This window comes from Lactuca serriola, chromosome 8 (genome assembly GCF_051521515.1).
Source record: "Lactuca serriola cultivar US96UC23 chromosome 8, Lser_US96UC23_V15, whole genome shotgun sequence".
Classification (NCBI taxonomy): domain Eukaryota; kingdom Viridiplantae; phylum Streptophyta; class Magnoliopsida; order Asterales; family Asteraceae; genus Lactuca; species Lactuca serriola.
Window position 1 is genome coordinate 4,600,483 of NC_136415.1, and position 20,878 is coordinate 4,621,360.

The window sequence follows — 20,878 nt, forward strand, 5'->3', positions numbered from 1 at the left end:
CATCAGTGTCCAATACGCTATTTGGTTCATTAGCGTCGACGAGAAGCTCTTGTTTGCTAAGTATCAGATTTGTAATCTTAATAATTAGGATCGTATGTGTATAGTTTTGTTTGGATCCCAAATATGTAGGGATTTCCATATATTAGATAGAATTACATAGTATATAAATTGTTCTAGGGCTCATTGTAAAATTGACAGCTTTGTGCAATCTCTCGTGAGAGAAAAAGTTCTTAGTGAAAACCTTAATGGAAATATGTTTTCAATTAAGACTCTATGAAACCTTTTGTTCTTTCGATTATTTTATTGTTTGTTGTTAACCTTAACGATCCAACACCAGTCAATCCATTTGATGTTGTGAGAATAATATCCTTGCTAATAGTTATAATATTTTATTTCACTCATACGGACCAATTTAATCCATTTTCCCTACTCTTTAATAATTATTTAAGTCATTTACCACCTTAAGATGAAACATTATTTAAAGTTGCATTTCTTAACTACAAGATAAAATATATGTTACGTTCAAAAAAAAAAAAGATAAGATATATGTTAAAACTAATGATCATATTAAATATAATTACGGGCATATAGAAATATTTTCCCACATATAATATATTTATTTGCTTTGATAAGAAAACATAAATACACCTCTATTTCTTTTGTACGAGTAAAAGTAACGTATTTTAGCTAGAATATCACGATTATACTTTGATTGAGTCCATTGCAATAAGGGTGCTTAGGTTCATGGGGTTCACGTATTTGGAACCGTTGAATATTTCTTGCACAATGAGACGGCTTGCCCTTTCGGATGGGTGGTAACCGTCCCAGTACACATATGCGTTCCTGTTGGGACACAAGTTGGAAAACGCGGTGCACAAACCGAGCCCATTATACGGTCCTTGTCCACAACATGCTTTATTCACCACCTCAAATCCTGCACATCAATACAAATCTTTATATTGTTGTAATCATATATATATATATATATATATATATATATATATATATATATATATATATATATATATATATATATATATATATATATATATATATATATATAGTTTCCTGGGAAAATGACTTAAAAGCCTAATGAAGTTTACAAACCGTTCAAAAAACCCCACTCATGTTTTTTCTGTTCAAAAAAATCCAACAAATTTAACATTTTGTCTAAAAAGCCCAACTAAGTTACATTTTCCTAAAAGTCAAATAAGAGAAACAGATGACGTGACTTATTACCGTATCAAAAAAATGACTTGTTAGGCCAACGAAGTTTCCAAAACGCTTAAAAAACTCCAATCATGTTTTAACTGTTCAAAAAAAACCCAACGAACTTAAACAAAACAAAATTGGGATTTTTTGAACGGTTTGGAACTTTGTTGGCCTTTTTAGACAAAATGTTAAGTTCATTGGGTTTTTTTGAACAGACAAAATATGATTGGGGTTTTTTGAATTGTTTGGAAACTTCGTTGGCCTTTTAAGTCATTTTCCCATAGTTTCCTAGTCACTAGTATTTTGTACAATAATTGAATCACATTTAACCTCATGGTTGCTGATATCCAGTTAATATATACATTAAATGTAAGCGGTCCCCGGACTCACTCAGGTGCCTTTGAGATTAAATCACACTGAACTAAACCGTTGGATCGATAACATTATACTAATATTTAACTTTTGGAACGATCGATGTAATAAATATGCAAGAGAATCCATATGTATGAGGAAAATGCAATTACCAAAAGTTTTTGGTTTGTTGATGAAATCGAGGTATATATGATGTGCTTCAACAGAGATAAAGATATCCTTCCCCAATTTCTTATTCAGTAAACTGATCATTGTCGTGACCTGCGGGTTAAACAGGTTCGCAGCCTGTTGCAGCTCCTTTGCACATTCTCCTTTCTGGCTTCGCAACGCAATTATGGATGGTGCACAACCCAATGGTCCAGTCGCTGTCACTAGTACCTTACGAGCTCCCAATTCGTAAAGCCTCTGAGAACATATATATATATATATATATATATATATATATATATATATATATATATATATATATATATATATATATATATATATATATATAATCTCACTTTTTCATACACTGATTTATAAAATGACATGGATTAGAGAGTATTATATACTATTACCATTAAAATCTTTTGGTATTCTGTGACAAGTAATCGGACATAATCTGGGAGATTATATTGAAGCGATCGGAATGAATTTGGCACCAGATAGTAGTTGTTCACAAAATCGTTGCCACCACATGTGATCAAAACGATAGCCTCATTAACAAGCTTTTTGGTTTTCTCTGTACCGATTAAAGCAGCTACACGTTCTTGGTATCTTTCAAACAAAGCCAATTGGTAAGGCATCCGAATTATGTTCACCTATTAACAATCTTAAAGTTAACTTTACTATTAAACCAATAATGCGACATTGTTAGGACTTACGCCTACTACAAGTTATATGAATATGATTGAATTACAATTAATCAACTTATTATAGCTAGCTATTTTAAAGATAGTTTTAAAAAGAACATCAAAGGAGAAAAGGGTTTCAGGTGCCCCTATATTTCAAAGTGATATCTAGATTTTGTCCTGACCCTTTATATTTAGATGCTTCCATCCTTGACTTTGAAAATAACAATATTAGAAAATCAAGTGAAGCAAAAAGTCAACTTACAAATTGGATTCCTGTATCATTAAGAATTCCAATCCCTGCAGAAGCAAAATTGGCACCGTTAAGCAACTTTTTGCCGGTGAGATTTGGATCCAAGTACGGTAATAGCGGATCCACCCCGATATGTTCTCCTGAGAAAGTCACACGATATTATAATTAAAACTAGAAATTAATTGACGAAATCGGGAAACTATAAATTGAATGTCCGAAAGACAAAATTGAGGGACCACAAGTGGTATTAGATTTGAAAAGTGATCTATGGACAACAATTTATATTTTATAAAATTGTACATTATAATATATAAATTATAATATATAAATTGTTGTTTATGGAAATAAAATGATATTCCATTACATTTATTTGTATATGATTACTAGGTGTAAAACCATGTATTACACGAGTTTATTAAAAAAAAGTTTTGGATTCACAAATTGAATGTATTATATATATATATATATATATATATATATATATATATATATATATATATATATATATACATTAATTAATATATTAATAGAAAGAGGAATTCAAAAATAGAAAGTTATTATGTACATTAATTAATATATTTATAGAATTAATTAATATGCGGTGGCATTTAATAAATGAGATTTGAATAAAAAAGAAAAAAAACTATAAAAATGACAAATGGATATTAAATAATTCAAAAAAATCTAGAAAATGACAAGTATCAAAATGAAGGAAAATGAAGGAGAAAAGGACATGTGCCAAAATCATTTTTATTTATTAGGGTAGATATGTTTTATAAGAATAATGTAGTTTTCAATAATTTAATTTAATATGTCGTAATATTTTTTCAAAAAACTAACAATAATAGTATTGTATTTTTTTAATCATTTTCTTATTTTAATATTATATTTTCAAGAATTTGTCCAATTACAACATTGGAAAATTATTTGTACTTTGATTGTATTGCCATAATTTATATTTCTTGAAAATTACAATGGTAAAATGGAAAAGAAAAATAAACAGAATAATATAATAAACAAATCACCATGCTTCTTTCATCTAAAGTATTAAAAGGTCGCAATTTAAAAAAAAATTATATAAATAATGTTAAGATTGACTCATAAAAATTCACATTTATATGTTGGTTTGCTCGTTCATAATTAAAATTATTCAGAATATAATATAATCATAGATTAGAGACTGCAACAATGTAGAAGCAAATATTAATTCGAAAAATACTACACATCTACAAAAAGCTTTTGAGATAAAATCAGAAACAAAAAACGAGGAACTAGTTAGAGGTGATCAACCTATAATATCAGGGATGTTTTTGCCATTAGAGAAACGGCCAGTTGGACGATGAGAGGGATAATCAATCCCATAAGGAGGTGAATCAGCCCGTGCAGATGTGATCAAGAAATTGTTGTTTCCATTGTCTACCAACGAGTCACCAAATACAAAGAATGCCTTAGGAGCATTAACATCGGTGCTAATTTTGGTTGCAAAAACGAGATAAGGGAAAACAAAAACAAGAATGGTAGCAAGTGTTATAAAAGACATCTGTGTTAGATATTATCTTTTTGTGTATATCGTAAGTAGTCATACGAAGAGAATGAAGAAACAATAAAGAAGTGAAGGGGGTTTATATACGTGAAGGGAAAAGTGTTTGACTTTGGGTAGTTTACTAAAGTTGACGTGTGGGAAGGACACAAGTCATAAATTACCCCACACACAAAAAAAAAAAAAAAAAAAAAAAATCTTTTTAAGTAAATTACAAGTTTGGTCCCTGTGGTTTTATAGTTTTTTTTTAATCAAGCCTATTTTTTCCGATAGTACGCTACTCCAAACAGTAGGAATGATTCGTGTAATTTACCCTTGGTAAAATGGTAAAACTTTGTTCCATAAAATAATAAAAAGCCATAGATTGCTAAAAAGAAAAAGTGGAACCTCATGAGGTAACTAGTTTTTACGGTTGCATAAATGCAATATTTTGATTGATGTTTTTGTCTAAAATCACACTAGTGTAAAAATTATAAAAAACAAAAACATTCTAACCTAAACAATTATTAATAATTTTAATCGATACGTTGATTTGTTTGTTGTTTTTTCCTTTTCGTTTTTTGTTTGATGAAGCCGTTCAAATTATACTACTTATATTTTGTACATTACTAAATGTTATATGAGTATTGTTATTTCAATGCCAACATCTCAAATACTTGGCATAACAAGTATGTTACGTCAAACGTTCTAAGTTACGGGTAGTAAAATATAAAAGTTCCTTCAGACTTGCTTTTGACTTTATGGTTGAGCATCATAGGCTTTTTGGTGGTTGAAGAAAAAACTTAACACATTTTCGTCACACAAATTAAATGTCATTCATTTCATTACTCAAACCTATACTTTCTAGTGGTTGCAAGTTTTTGAATTGTCATTCGTCACCAAGATCATTATGACTTTCAAATTGAATGAAATTGTTTAAACGTCCTTCAAACCTAAGACATACCAAAATCGTGTCATGTCTTTCTCGGTTGATATATATCGTCATTTTCACATTGAATATAATTGACATCGATTGGCCAGTTTGCAGTCAAGTTCATGTAAACTATTTTTTTTCCTCTTCGGGACCCATTTTGATTTGACATTAAATTAGAAATAATTTATGGTTACGAATATAATTGTTGGCGGTTATTGGATGAGGTAAAGTAATGAGTTAGATATAATTTAGTAGTATAGTCAAAATGAATGTTGGTCAAAGGTAGTAATTAGTGGATGAAATTATTTTGTATAATAAATACGATTATTTTGATTAATAATAAATGATAATGATGGGTCTATATGACTACCTCATATATGAAATCAAAGATGTCCAAAAGAAATCTCGAATTGGGTACTTGTAAATTTTGATATACTAAAAAACTTGGTTAAATGTTGGGAAAAAAATACTATTATTTCTAGTGGTGATTATTTGAGAATTAAAATTTTGGAAAATAATTGTCTCATATTCGAATCTCATAGCTTACACATTGAGGAGGCAAAGAAAAAATGTTAGGAAAAAGAATAGTTTAACAGATTTTAGATTTTCCCCATTTGGATTTCGGCTCTTGTCCAAATTTGAAATGGAAAGACGCTTACGGGCGTGTTTGTCAAAAGTAGCTGTTAGCTAGAAACGGGTAGCGTGTAGCGGGAAACTGTAACATTTATTTGTTATATGAGTGTTTGGCAAAAGTAGTTGGAAGCTTTAGAAATATATAAAATTACATAAAAAGACAATTGATTATATATATATATATATATATATATATATATATATATATATATATATATATATATATATATATATATATAAGGGTAAATATGGTAATTGATTTCAAAAGCTCAGTAGCTTTTTGTTAAAATCTATATGAAGTAGCTTTTAGATTTGAAGCATTTTGTTTAAACTAAAAGCTGTTTCGTACTACAAAACGAAATTTTTTGTTTAAACTAGAATGTTTTGTCAAAAGCTAAAAGCTAGAAGCTCTTAAACGCTTCCAAAAGGCTCAGTGTCAAACACGCCCTACATATTTGGGTTCTATCCCCATGATATCTTAAAGTTAGTTTATTGTTCATCCAAAATTAGACGATGACACTAGTACAAAACGTATTTTTTGGATGTAGTGGTAACCTAAAACCGAAACATTTAAAGCATTTGTTGGTATGGTTTTTTTATAACCACAGTAAAAGACATTAAAACACATCTATTGGTGCATTAGTTCAATACTGCACCATTATTTAATCATGTGGAACCGCAAAATTTAATCCTCCTTATAAAAAAAATTGTCCAGAATTTTCTATTCGTGCGAAATCCCTCCTAAATCTTCTTTCTTTGTTTTAATTTTTCATATAAAAACTTTGGTTCTTCAAACTAGATTTTTGTTTCTTATTGGTGATGAGTCGTGATCTTTAAAATGTGAAACCTCATGAGTTTGTTCAATTAATTTTTCATGTAAAAACTCCGTCCGCTCTAAACTAAAACAATTGTCAAGGAAAATCTGAGGTTTACCAAAGATTGGTTGCTCATGGACAATTGAAAGTATAGTATTAATTTTGAAATGACCATATTGACATATTCTGAAAAACAGGCAACTCTTGTTTAGAAGTGACAGTCAAAATGGGAATATGGAAATGTTTCCATATGTGGAAGTTATTCATTAAATCTGTGTAAGATTAGAAAACTTAATGCAATAAGGATGTTCAAAGGAATGTACTTTGAATGTAAGACTTCGTTTCCATGAAATTGCTCTCCAGTGGAATACTTTGTAATGTCTGTTGCCAAGTCTTTGTGACTTTTGTGCATAATTATTACAAGAGGATCAATGCATACAAGTTTAGAATCTAACAGATTTTGGTAAATGACAAGAACTTGGTATTCTTACATTTACGATAAGGATTTAGGGATTGTGAAATAAGCATCATTGAAATTATGTTCAATTGATCTATTCCACAAAGTAAGGATCATAGACAAATATAATGTGCATACTTGGAGTATGACATAGTTATTGTTTAGACAAATATAATGTGGATGCTCGGAGCATGGCATGACTATTGTTTCAATTCAAGTATTAAGTTGATTATTCGAAACATTATACAATGAATAACGAGTAATCAATATGGTGTTTAAATAAAAGGTATTTTACTTACTCTCAAAGGTGCTTGGGGCCATATAGAATTAGTATTATTCTTAGGTGGTGTTTGTTTTTGAAGTGGTAAAACATCTTTAGTCTTTTTCCATGTCTGCGGAAGAAGATGTGGACCAAAAGTATTTTTCCATGCCTTCGTTCAAAAAGTCTTTATACAAAATATTGTTTGTTTTTTAATGTGGTTTTTTGCAAATGACCCAAAAGATATCAAACCACACCCTCTTTCTTACCTCTCTATCATTATCACAAGAGACCAAGCAAACTAGAAATCTTAACAGATTTGATGAAAACCAAAAAAGACATAACTGCCCTTGTCCCATATTATCACTCAAACACTTCAAAAACCTTTTTATAATCCCTTTAATTCTTCTATTAGTTTCCTTATCCCAACACTTTGGAGTTAAGAGTTTGGTATGGTGGCTTTTGGATTTGGTGCAGTAAATATTTCAAGGGTATTTTAGTCTTTTTCGGAATTCTCTTAAGAATAAATTCTTTTTCTATGCTTACAATTGGAGATTGCAATGTTCATGGTATTCGCCGAGCAACTAGTCTTAAACAAAGCAAAACGAAATCAATTAGAGCCTAATCGATGTATTATAGGCATTATGTTATTGATTTACTTTAAAATAAACATGATAATTTGGTTTTTGATGATCTCAGTATGAACTTTATGGTGCCCTTTTATGGTTGACGTATAACTTGTTTCACTTTGATTGCTTCAGGTACTTGTTCAAATAAGAGCAGGAAACAGGAAATTTACATCTTAAACAAAACAAAATCAAAGAGATAAATAGGAAGTTATTTGAGAAATCAACAACATTGAGGTTTTTAATTGAGAAAATGGTAGATGGGAACTCACCATTAATGGAGTTTAAACTAATTATACAGATTGAGAGGGAGAGAAGAAGAGAGAAACGAGAGAGGAGAACAAAAAGAAACAGAACAGATCGTATCTGATCGGGCGGTGACAGAGGTGACGACGACATGGAGCGATGGAGGCAGAGCAAGGACCAATGTTCACCGGAAGGATGGCTGCGGTGGAGAGATCGCCATTGGGTGATGCAATCATGAAAGGGAACGAGCGGATGGAGGCGATGAGAAGGTAGCTTAGAAATGTATTCTACAAGGAGAAGCGGTGTTTTGAGGTCTTTCTGGAAAAGAGATGAAAAAGTCTTTTTGAGTTATTTTGTCTTCCAGAAAACAAACAGTCTTTTTGCCAAATGTCTACCCGCCCGCAGATATAAGTGCTCAAAAAGTCTTTTTGCCAAAAAACAAACAAGCCCTTAGTGTTTCACTTTGCATGTTTTGACTTCCCGAATAACTAGGTCATTCAAACTCTCCACAGTCAATCATACGTTGGAAGTAGGTATGAATCAAGACTGTCATGAATTGGGTTTGTAGATGTCTAAAGTGTTTAGACATAGCAAAAGTTGCTGCAACATTCATGAGTGCTCATGGAATGAGATTCAAGTATTGGATTAAACTCACGCTCATTTGATTCACTTCATGGATTTTATCACGAGTGATCATGAGACGATAATATCTTATATTCTTCAAACCTAGAGATATGAGTTGTTCACTATGAGTTGGTTATATATTTATTTTACGAAAACGCATCAGTAACTTGATGTTATAAAATGTGCCTTTGTGTATGATTCAACAAGTTGTTAGTACAAGCATATGAGTCGAATTTTATCCATTCCTTTTACCATTGGAGGGATAAAAGCGATATATGTGGGCCCCTCGATGATTTGGTGATAACAAACGTAAGTGCTTGGCCGGGCCTGTACTGATTTGATTTGTTCAATTAGTCAGTCGTCATAAATCAGAAATTAGGAAACAACAGATGGACAGAGAGAATGATTATAATCCATATATTAGTCCATATGATATCTAGAATGGAGGAATACATGATCCCTTATTTAATGGACAAGTCATTGACTAGGTCAGAGTTCGACAATGGCTTTTAAGAGCTACGATTGCTAGTCGGGATCTTGGAGTCATATTTGCAATAATAGTTTTAGACTTATCCAAGTGGGGGACTGTTGGATTAGATGTCTAAGCCCATAACTATTATTGGTATGTATTCGACCCGAGAGTAGTATGGTCCATTTGGGTTGCATAACACCAGGACAATTTGTTAGGACGGACTTATATATGATTTATTAATATATTATAAGTTCTAATATATTAATATGAAATCATATGTTTTAATTAGTATTGTTCGAGAATTAATTTAGTGATCAAAAGAGACTAATTAAATCTATGGGGACTAATTATGTTAATTAGTCATATTTATATGTGTTGGGCTTGTGATCCATGTTGGACCAAGTTTATGTATGGACACATAAAGAGTTGAGCCACATGAACCATGGATCATAACACCCATGGGTATAGATTTGGGTTATACCCATGACCTTTAGAATTCCACATATAAATATGTTACTTTATAGCCAAAATCACCACCCAATGTATTCTTGGAGGATATGGGCGGTTTGGTGAGGCTAGGATTCTCTCTCAAGAGTCACCTTTGTTCTAGGTGAGTTGTGATTCCATTTGAGGTGCAACACTTGGGGCACTATGTTCTTAAAGGCTAAAGTCTTTCTAGCAACACCAAATACATCAAGACTTCAAGCCACATAAAAGGTATGTTACTCTAACTAGTATCTTGTATTGTTTATGTCAAATTGCATGCTAGTTATAGGTTAATGCCTTGGAAACCATTTGCATGTATAATTAGTGAAAACATACATCCAAGGTACTTAGGGTTGTATGTGCACCATAGGATGTTGTAGTTTACTAAAACCCATCATGTCCTTCATGAGAATTAAATAAAATGAAAATTTATCATTCTTTAGTACATTGAAAGCATTTACTAAAAGGGGACATGTGTGTTTAAGATATTTGTATGTATAATATTTTCATTAGATATCCAATTAAGTAATCGTTTATGTTATAATCCAGTTTTTTTTCATTGAAATGGTAAAAAATTATTCAAGATAACATAAACATAATTACGTTACAAAAGATTAGTTCTAGCAAAATTGGTAACAAAAGTTGCAACATATAATTGCTCAATACTAAAAATTCCACGAGTTTTATTGCCGTTGCAAACTTCCATAGCTAAATATCTATGAATTTGAACTACTCCTTATTAATGTTGCCGTGGAATATAATTGCATAACAAATGTTGTCATAAATTAGCTAGGCTTTTTGTTCCATAGAAAAACAAGCAAAGGAAATCAAATTCCATAGCAGAATTCCTTAGCAAATACCTACGAATGGTACTTCCATAGCAAAGCAACTGTGGAATTGGTTTCCATTGAAAAAGTCTATTGCATTGTAACCACGATAATTAATTCCATAGCAGTAGTACAACGGAAAGTGATTTCATAAAAAATTTTGTTGCAAAATTGCTATGAAGTTTTTTCCATAGAAATATCTGTAACATAATACCAATGGATATAGAGTCAGTATCATTTTCCCTAGAAAGTCTCATGCCCACTATCGGAAATAAATCCCATAAACAATGTGGTAGCAACCTTGCTATGGAACCATAACACGATCCTTTACAGATTAACAACGAAAATACATTCCGTAGCGCCCCTCCCTAGCAAAATCGCGTTTTTCTTATAGTGTAAGGTATCATGATATGTTGAGGGATGACATCAGGGAGTTTGTGAGTATATCAGGGTGCAAGACCCTGAATGATATTATTTCGAGAGTTTGAGAGCAAGAGATCGATTTAGAGCACCTAGGAAAGAGGGTGTCATACCAGGTGCAGGCAGTGGAGGGTCCTGTGAAGAGACCCAAGATTTCATATCAGCGATTGAAGGGCCAGTAGGGCCAGGGTCAATGCAGCATGTGCGGGAAACTTCACGATGGAGTTTTTCGTTCCAGGGGTATGTGCTACTACAAGTGTGGCAGGTTTGGTCATGTCAGCAGGGATTGTCCTTTGGGGCAAGCCTGTTATGTTTTCACTACAACCAAGTGGGCCATAAGAAGGCCGACTGTCCGATGATGAGGGGAGGAACAGTGAGTGCACTTTCTCTAGTTACTTTGAGGATCAATGATGATCGTGAGGGTAGGGCAGGATCCCCAACAGAGAGGATCCGAGCATTACAGTGTCAGACAGGGGAGGCTAGGACTCCAGCAGGTGATATTACGGGTATGTTATCTTTTGCTTTCTATTGGGTTTTAATCAATATTTATGTTGCTTGGAATTTTGTATCGGTTTGGGTAAGCTTTATTTTTGGTTTAATTCTCTTTTAATTGTTTGTGTAGAATCATCAAGAATTGTTATGTGCCATTTTGCATGTCATGAATCATTAGTGGGTTAGTAAGGGGTTGTATCTTGTTGAGTGGGTTTCAGTGTGTTCGGTTGTTGTTCCGGTTCTTTGTCGGGATCAATTCAGGAGTATTGTTTGGAAGGTCTATGGTCAGGTTCAGCGGGTTAGTTCTCCAGTATAGTCGGGGTTAAGTGGTGTTAGCATGTGAGCTTGGTTGGTCACTGGGAGTGCCATGGGAATTGATCTATTGTTGGGACTTCGGTCTTTGTCACTAGCATAGAGGACTTCATATATCATTAAAAGTGTCTGGGGTGGTCAGAATTGATGAGATTTTGGGGAATGTGTATATGGATTTTAAGAGTTGTGTGGACATTTGGATGGGCTAGTGAAGGAACATTAGTTTTGGTAAGCGCATGTTGTTGGCGGTTCGACCAAAAGGAGGAAAGATGGATTGAGAATCCATCAGACTTTGTGAGCTAAGAGAACTTTGTCAAATCAAAGTGGGGGAGAACCGTTCAGATTTACGGGAACAGGAACAGTCGTGAAACTAGGATGAGTTTCACATTCCCGTTGGGAGGGAAGATGACTCAAGTCGCCGTTTGGATTGAGGATTGTGTGAGTTGGGAGTTCAATAAACTTCCAACAGTTGGTTCGTGCCTTCTTGGTGATGGATAGCAGGCTTTTAATGGACCCAGGTTGGGGTTCCAAGAATGACCTGAGCTCCAGATTGGGCGCTTGGTCTGATGGGTGTTCGACTCATGATGACTATGGATTGAGTGATAGATGAGTAGTAAGACCATGACCAGTAGCCATAGCAAGATTGCAGTGTTGTAAGACTACGGGGTGACCCATATCATTGAATAGGTTGGCAATTAGTGTGAAAGTGTTGTAAGACTGCGGGGTGGCCTATAGCATTCACAAGTCCCTATGAATAGGTGAGGGTGTGGCAAATCCATGATTGGTCATGGATTTCTTCAGATGAATTAGACCAGGTTAGTTCAGTTCGTAAGACTGTGGGAAGGCCACATCATTCATGGAATCAGGAAGTGGTAGGTCGTTGGAGGCCGGTTGTGATATAAGACTACAGTTGGTCATGTAGCATTCACTTTTAGCAAGGGATTTGGTGGCGTCAGGTTTGTCGGGCTGATGTGATCAGTTGGAGCCATAAGTGGTGGGATAGCTAGGGCAGTTATTGTCATTTGAGACTTTCATTCGGAAGTCGTGTGGGGCGATTGTGTGTGCCTTTTAACTCAACAACCAGGCGGGAATCCAGTGATTCAGTTAGTTGGCAGATAAGTTGGGACCAGGGAGGTCTCGACTACTTTTGTTAAGCAGCTAGGGGGCATCGAGATAAGTCAAGGCGGTATTAGTGATTTGGGACTCGTGTGTGGAGTCTCTTGTTATTCGAAGAATATGCTAAGTCGCTTGTAGCTTGGATTGAATAATCTAAGAGTAAATTATTTGAACCTCTTGCACAGCTCTCGTCTGAATCTACCTGCTGCAGGGACGTGTCTTCTACTCGAAGGATTATCTAAGCCTTCTGTCAAGTATAAGTGTTAGGCAGATTGGAATGTGAATATGCGGAAATATTGTTGTTATCTTTTTTTATGTTTGACATTCAATCTATTTAATAATTCTTATTAGAGACTTGTAGTTCAAAAATATACCAAATATTAGATTTTTCAAAGTATAAAGTAGGATGCTTTATTAATATAAAAATCATTAGTTTCACTATTTGATTCATAATTGTACATCTTATGTGGTGTGAAGCCAACAACAGACAAATTCTCATTTTGTTGATCTTGAATATAAAAAAACTTGTTTAACTTGACTAGCTAATATGAAGCGTTCAGACTACTGACCAGGCCTACCCAACTTAACTACTATGAATCCTAAATTATCTTTTTTTACTCCATGACTATCAACCTAATCACACATGAATACAAGAATATTAAACATGCAATAATCAATATCCTATATCTCCTTTATACGACCAAAGTAAGTAACAACACTATACACGAGATTGGAGTTTTTTTTACTAGCAATCTGCATAGTATGTGAAACTTAAGATACTCTACTGCATTGAGTTGTTCAAGATTCATCTCGAGATGTTGTATGGATATGATACTTAGTTATGGAAAAATTGCTATATTTACTATCAGCAAAACTAGGCCCTATGGCCAGCCCACGAACATTGTAACACTCAGTTTCGAATCGTTTCATTATTCGGGGCTATGGTCCAATTATCATAAGTCTTAGGGCCTTGGGGAAAGAGGGTTTTGGTCCTTTTAGGTGGGGGAGTTATAGATGAAGTAGTCCGAGTGTTCGGTTGTGTTTCGAAGCCCAAGGGTATAATTGTAATTTTGGCAGCTCGGGTCTTTATGAATTTTGGGTCTTTGTTCGGGAAGTTTTCAGGCGAGGGTGAGTTGATAGAAGTGTAGGGCTTCTTGTCACCTTTTCGTGGATATAAAGTTCGTTTGAAATGAACTTAGGGAAAAGAAGTTAAGGCCAATTGAAGTTCTTTTGGGGCTTGGTCGAGTATGCGGGGCGTACTCACCAAGTACGCTGGGCGTAGTGAGTCATTTGGTCGTGAGTTATTTTGATTACGTCGAGCATACTAAGGGGTATGCGGGGCGTACTCCCTTCATCATGAAACCCTAAATTTGAAGATTGTACCCTATTTAAGCCATAAGTTAGCCTTGGGTTGCCTTGTTTAACCAAGCTGCTCACCCTTGAAAACCCTAATTCATTCCTTAGCCTATGTTTGGTGCTTTTGAGCTCTTGTGAAGCTTTTATGGATGATTTAGTGCATCTTGAAGGGAAAGAAGAAGCTTGAAGACTAATTCTTTGCAGGAGGGCTTTGAGATCCACCTTTATCATCTTCTTTTGGTGGCTTGTGAGGTATATAGTTCAAACCTTGCCATTTCATTTCATAGATCAACTACTTGACGTGTTTTTGGTCATTTTGGTCCTTTTTGGTTGGTGATTGGATGTTAAGGCCGTTTTTGGAGCTTAGGTTTATAGATCTGTACATATTAAGGATTGCTTAGGTATAAAAGTGCAAACTTTTAAGTGGATGTGGTATTATGCATGTATTAAGTCATTCATTAAGATCTTTTGAGCTCTAGAGCCCCATTTAGCCGTGCATGCACATAAAGTTGGCAACTTTATGTGATTAACCACCTTGAGGAAGTCAAATCTAGGTTTGGATCAAAGTCTTAATGGGTTAAGAGCTGAAATGGAGAAGTTGACCATGTTGGTGAGTAAGCTAGGCATACAAGTTCGTATGTTGCGCGTACAAGCCTTTCATACAGTATGCTGAGTGTACAGGCTGAGTGCGCCCCGCGTTCGCGACAGGATTGGGTTTCATTGTTTTGTGCTTCGGCTTTGGGCTAGGATGGGCTTGGTTGTCTTGGGCCATGTTGGGCTATCAGGATTTTATGGCTGGGCTATTGAGACTTTATTAGAGTCTCTTGGGTGAAGGCCCATGAAAGAAATTGGGCCCAATTTGGAAAATTAGGCCATATTTGGGCTTTGGTTGCTTGAGTTAGATTTTGGGCTTTTAGCTCATCTAGATTGGGCCTTATCCTTGGGCCAAGCTAAAGGAAGGGAAAAATGTCTTTTACCCTGATTTGGACTCTTGGTGTGAGTCGGGACCGAGTCATTAATTGGATGTTATTTGTGTCTGATAGCACGAGGATTTTAGCGGATCTGCGGTCAAAGATTTATTCGTGGGTTTAACTGTTTGAGGTGAGTCTCCTCAGTGTACTATGGGTCGAAGGCACCAATGCAGGCCCATTTGGTTTATATTATTAGAATACCCGGGGGTGGCCGCTTGCATTTGAATGAAAGACCCGGAGGTGGCTCCTGGCAAATTTGTATGCAAGACCAGAGTTTAGACTCTGGTAGTTAATTAGATAAGTAGTTGTATATTGTATTCTAGTTGTCTTTGTGATGCTTGCATGGAAGACCAGGAGGTGGCCCCTGGCACTTGTCTATAAGACCTAGGGTTTTGGCCCCCGGCCTGGCAAGAAAAGACCATGATACGACTCGTGGCATAATAACAAGACTATGGTTGGCATATAGCACCTCCTATTGCATGTTTGATATGTATGACTCGTATGTTATGTATGGTATGTGGTATTTTCAAAAACCCACTAAGCTTTGTGCTTAAAGTTATTGTTTATGGTTTCAGGTACTTTCAGTTCGAAAGGGAAGGGACCGGCTTGATCGCAACACATACACCCATATTTTCCGCAACCTATTTAGGATTGTACGTTGATATCTGCTTTTATTATAAAATACCTTTAAGAGTTTGAATAAATAATAAATGAGTGTTTTGGTTGTTTTAAAAATGAAAATTTTACCTTCATGTTTTGGGACGTTACAAACATCGTCACAAATATCTTCCTCATTAGCCAAACATTTTTCAACCTATTGGAAAACTATCTATTTAATGTAATCCAAATGAAATGATTAAAAATATTGTAATTCTAACATACATATTATAAAAATTAAACCTTGTTCTTAAGCCAACTACTAAATGTGCGATTGTGTAGGCTCTCCAACCATGTACTATTTTGAGAGGTACGAGGGTTGAGATCCTTAAATTCCATCCTATGTTTTCTAAATCATATTAGAAGTTCGAAGAAGTTTTATATATTAGATAGAGTATAAAGAATATAATGTTGTTAGGTTTTCTACGCATCAAATACACTCTAAACTAGGTAGTGAAAAAAAATCAAAACTATGATATACCTAAGTGTACATGCAACCTATGGATCTATGGTTTCATGGTAATTACATGTACCCTAGAAAATGAAAAATACAAAGAAGAAAAACATACCTCTTATGTAGCCCTTGATCTCCATTCTTGCGATCATGTCCTCCACGAAATTACTTGGATGAGAGGACTCAAACCAGAATTCCTCTAATGGTATCACACCCAATGAAACCAAAGAGTGGAATAAAAATAACTAGGAGAAGGATCAATTTCACAAACCATAAGAGGGTTAGAAATCATCCCTATGGGAGGAGGAATAAGGGTTGGCAAAACTTCAAGCCAAGTTGCAAGGAAGAACGAAATCCCTAAGGCCCTATTTATAGCCTTGGATCCCTTTCTAAGTTTTGTACTCATTTCCATGTGGGATAAGAGGCCAACAACGAAATTTACTCATTTTCCCATGTGGGATGGAGTGATTTTCATCCAACGCTAATTCCATAAGGGTTATGGAACATTCATAATTAACCAACTATCGATTAATGAATATTCAACCCTTTTAATTAATTCCCAAAATATATATCCAATTAGTTTCTAATTAATTATTAACAATAATAATTAATAAACCAAAATTCTCATTTATTTATTCTACTTAATTCGGGTCTTGAGGGCAACCTAAAAGAACCCTGTTATTATTAGAAATATTACCAATAGTTAATGACCTTGGACACTCTTTCCAACAAATGTTTCGTGTAATTCTTACTCCATATACGGCTCCATAACAACAATGTTTCATAATACATAAAGATGCGCTTCATCAAGTAACTTTGCATCTACAAAATCAATTTTAGCTCGCCATAAAGGCTTGCTGGTGCAGATTCTTTCATCAACACATTCATGAGCATTGCCAATTGATTTCATGTTTTTAGAGTAGTCTAAACAAACTTCTAAGGCTTCCTGTAGAGTCAAAAGAATTTGTGATGATATCGATGTGTCGAAGTCTTCATTTTGTAGTAGAGTCGACGTATTACAAAGTTGTCTATATCGAAGGTTCCATATGTTCGATATATCTATATATTTTAGTAGGCACTGTTGCTTGTAACACTTTGATAGTCGAAGTCCTACTATAATTTCTCTATCTGTTGCGAGCATTATAAATAGTGTTGTTGCGCGCTTAGGTGATTTGTAACTTTTTCACTCATATCACATACACCTGTACCTTTGTAATCATCCAGATAATAGGAGACGAAACCATATCTTATATACTTCATCGTGTTCATTCACTTACGAGATTCATACTTGATTGATTTCTTGACTCATCAAGTGGTATCAGAGCAGGGATCACCAAATCATTTGAGGAATTTGTTTCTCATTTTCATCTATTGATTCATTCTTTTTTATTCAACTTTTCGCATTTGAAAACATTGTTCTTCGAGCGATCTATAAGATTAATCGATTCTACAATAGAGAATCAATCAAAATTTGATTTCATTCTTATTCAAGCTTTTCTTTTTCTCTGAACAAATCAATGCCACACATGAATGTGAATACAATAACTATTACACAAAAACTCCAATGTTACTTCCAGAGTACTATGATCAGTGGGCAGATCGAATGGAGGATAATCTCACCGGAATCGACAAAGATCTATGTCGTTCGATTGATAAGGGACCATATCGAGCTGATGTTGTTCAAGCAGTAGGAACAACAGTGGTCTACATTTATATTCGTGGATGGATCGATTGAAGAAAGAAGCAAATGATAAAAGGCATGTTCATGAATTGCAAGTAGCCTTACCACTAGTGGTCTACATTTATATTCGTGGATGAAAAATAGCATAGGAGATTTGGAATACTCTAAAAGAAATTTTTCAAGGAAATGAGCGTACAAAGAAGAGTTTAGTGACTCAATGTTTGTTCGAGTTAGACGATTTCAAGCAAAAAGAGATGGAGTCAATTGAAGCATATTATGATCATTTCAATGAGTTGATCTACAAATGTTCTAGGTATAATGTAGTTCAAACTATTCTAGGTTCAACATTACCTTTATTCTTGGTTTAAGGAAAGAATGGAAGAACATCTGCTTGATGATAAAAAATTAATGCATAGTAATACCTTCATCTAAAATTTATTTTTTATTTTATGTTTTTTCTCTGATCATCATGATCTTATCATCTTTAATAAATTGGTACTGACTAGTTTTTTTTATTTGTATGCAAGAAAGATGTCGAACTTGAAACCAAAAGGAGCAACATGTGTTAAGGCAAAATGAATAATCATTGCACCTCAGGTTTTGAACTGAAACAAGACTTCAACTACAAGATTCTTAAAGAGAAAATTAGTTGATAAAGAAACTGACTTCTCAATATCATCAACCACATCCCATGCACCTATAACATCTACTACCAAAACCCATAAACCTAAATCATTGACACCATCCGAACCTACATCATTCACTACCACATCCTCGACAACCAAAACTTCAGCACTAAAATCATCCACACCGTCCTCAGGAAATACATCTAAAACTTCAACACTTAGAACATCGACACCATACTCAACACTTACATCTACAACCAAAACTTCAGCACCTAAATCATCAACACTATCCTCAACACTGATATCGACTACCACATCATCAACACCTGTATCTACTACCACAACCTCAACACCTTCATCGACACTACCATCCTCAGCGACTACAATAACTACCACATCCTCCTTACCTAAACAAACGACCACATCCTCAAAAAAATACATCTATCCCAACACCTACCCCATCACCAACACAACCAACCTTAACTACATTCACAACAAATGTGAATGGATCTGTTGTGGAAAATGTTGAAGGTCTAGACAATTACTTTGAATATTATAGACTAGATGGATATTTAAGTACTAATGTTTGGCAAAAAACGTGAGTTACCAATAATAAATTATAACTTTTTTCAATATATAACCTTTTGGTCTACACCTACATGTGAATTCAAAACTAAAACGATCATATTATTTGTGGCTCTCGCCACCAGGACCTTGTGCACACCTTATTAGTCGATTTTTTCCAAAGAGTAGATCCACAAGGGTACAGTTAGGGAAAGTAAGCAACATAATGTGTGGATTATATTGGGAGGTAGTATAGGTAGTTAATTATATGTGATAAATTATTGTTTGGTAAACATTTACATTTAAACTTATGTGTATATTGTTAATGTGTAGAAAAAATGTTGCTTGGATGAAACAAAATACTCACTAGTGAGGAAAGCTTGGGTAAGTAAAGTGGCACAAAGTTATGGACAATATCTCTACAACATTTTGAGTACAAATGAATACAAACTGAAATCTGAGCAGTACAAGATAAATAGGTGTAACAACGTGGCTGATGGAATAGCATAACCTACCCAAAACGTTGGATCTGCAAATTATTTGAAGATAGCTTCTGATTTGGTAATTTTTTAATGGTTCATCAATGTTTATGTTTATATGTATATTTTACATTTTATGGTATTTATGCAGAAGAGGAAATTAGGACATGCTCTACTCCATAGTGAATTGTTCATGTATATACATATGAAGAATCATGATGGAGTCATATTTACAAATGAAATAGATAGACAAATTCATGTAATATTAATTTTTGTGATATTATAGTTTTATATTGTAGCTAGTCCTTAATGTCATTCATAACTTTGACATCTTTTAATTTAAATTATTATTATTTTGTAGGTAGCCTATAAATAAAACGGGAAGAGTTTGAAGCTAAAGGTACTGAATTTGAGGATGACAAAATATTTTATGATGTTGTTGGTGGTAATGACAAAAAAAAAAAGACTGTATGGATTAGGCTCATTTGCAAAGGTGGTTCCCATGATTTGCGGTACAATAGATGTATCTTACATTCTGGAAAAAAATGTTGAATTGGAAGAATTGATGGAGCTTGTTGCTAACAAAAAGAGAAAAATAAAGAGCTTAAGGAAATAATGAAGGCCCAAGAAGACCAACACAACGCAAGAGTCAAGCAGCTTGATAAACAACTAAAATCGGTAATGGGTCTTATTAATGCTTTTAGGGAACAACAAAACAAGTAGGTCATAAAGTGTTGATATGTTTATTGCAAAGTATTGATTTTAGAGTAGCCACTTTCCATGTTTCATGTAATAAATAGTTATTGTTTTATTTTATGATATAAATGGTATTTGATTTTTTGTTATTTTTGTTTTTTATATATTACTACAAAATAATTTGGACTTAATTTCTAAATTAATTATCCATCCGTGTCTATCGATTCGTTGCTACGAAAGCATGTGTATATTGGGATGGGCCCATTTATTATATCTTGAGTTGGGCCCATTTATATATATGTTGGGTTGGGCCCATTTATTGTATGTTGGACTGGGCCCATTTATATGTATGTTGGGTTGGGCCCATATATAAGATTTTTTTTGAACGACAGCTTGACTGGTTAGGTGTTAGTGTTAATACTCCAATTCTTTTTAGCACTAAGGATCGAACCCTGGTATCCCCATTCTCCCATACTAAGAGGCAAA

At 34.2% G+C, this 20,878-nt stretch overlaps 1 protein-coding gene across 1 annotated transcript; it reads right to left on the reverse strand.

Annotated features, from left to right (window-relative positions):
• Positions 1-560: 560 nt before the first annotated feature.
• Positions 561-4,274, reverse strand: LOC145066958 (GDSL esterase/lipase At5g18430-like). Its single transcript, XM_079014194.1, has 5 exons — positions 3,961-4,274; positions 2,683-2,810; positions 2,145-2,387; positions 1,737-1,989; positions 561-934 (listed from the first exon to the last, which is right to left on the reverse strand). The coding sequence occupies exons 1-5, from the start codon at positions 4,208-4,210 to the stop codon at positions 702-704; spliced, it is 1,107 nt and encodes a 368-aa protein (XP_078870320.1). The 5' UTR covers positions 4,211-4,274; the 3' UTR covers positions 561-701.
• Between the last annotated feature and the right edge of the window lie 16,604 nt (positions 4,275-20,878).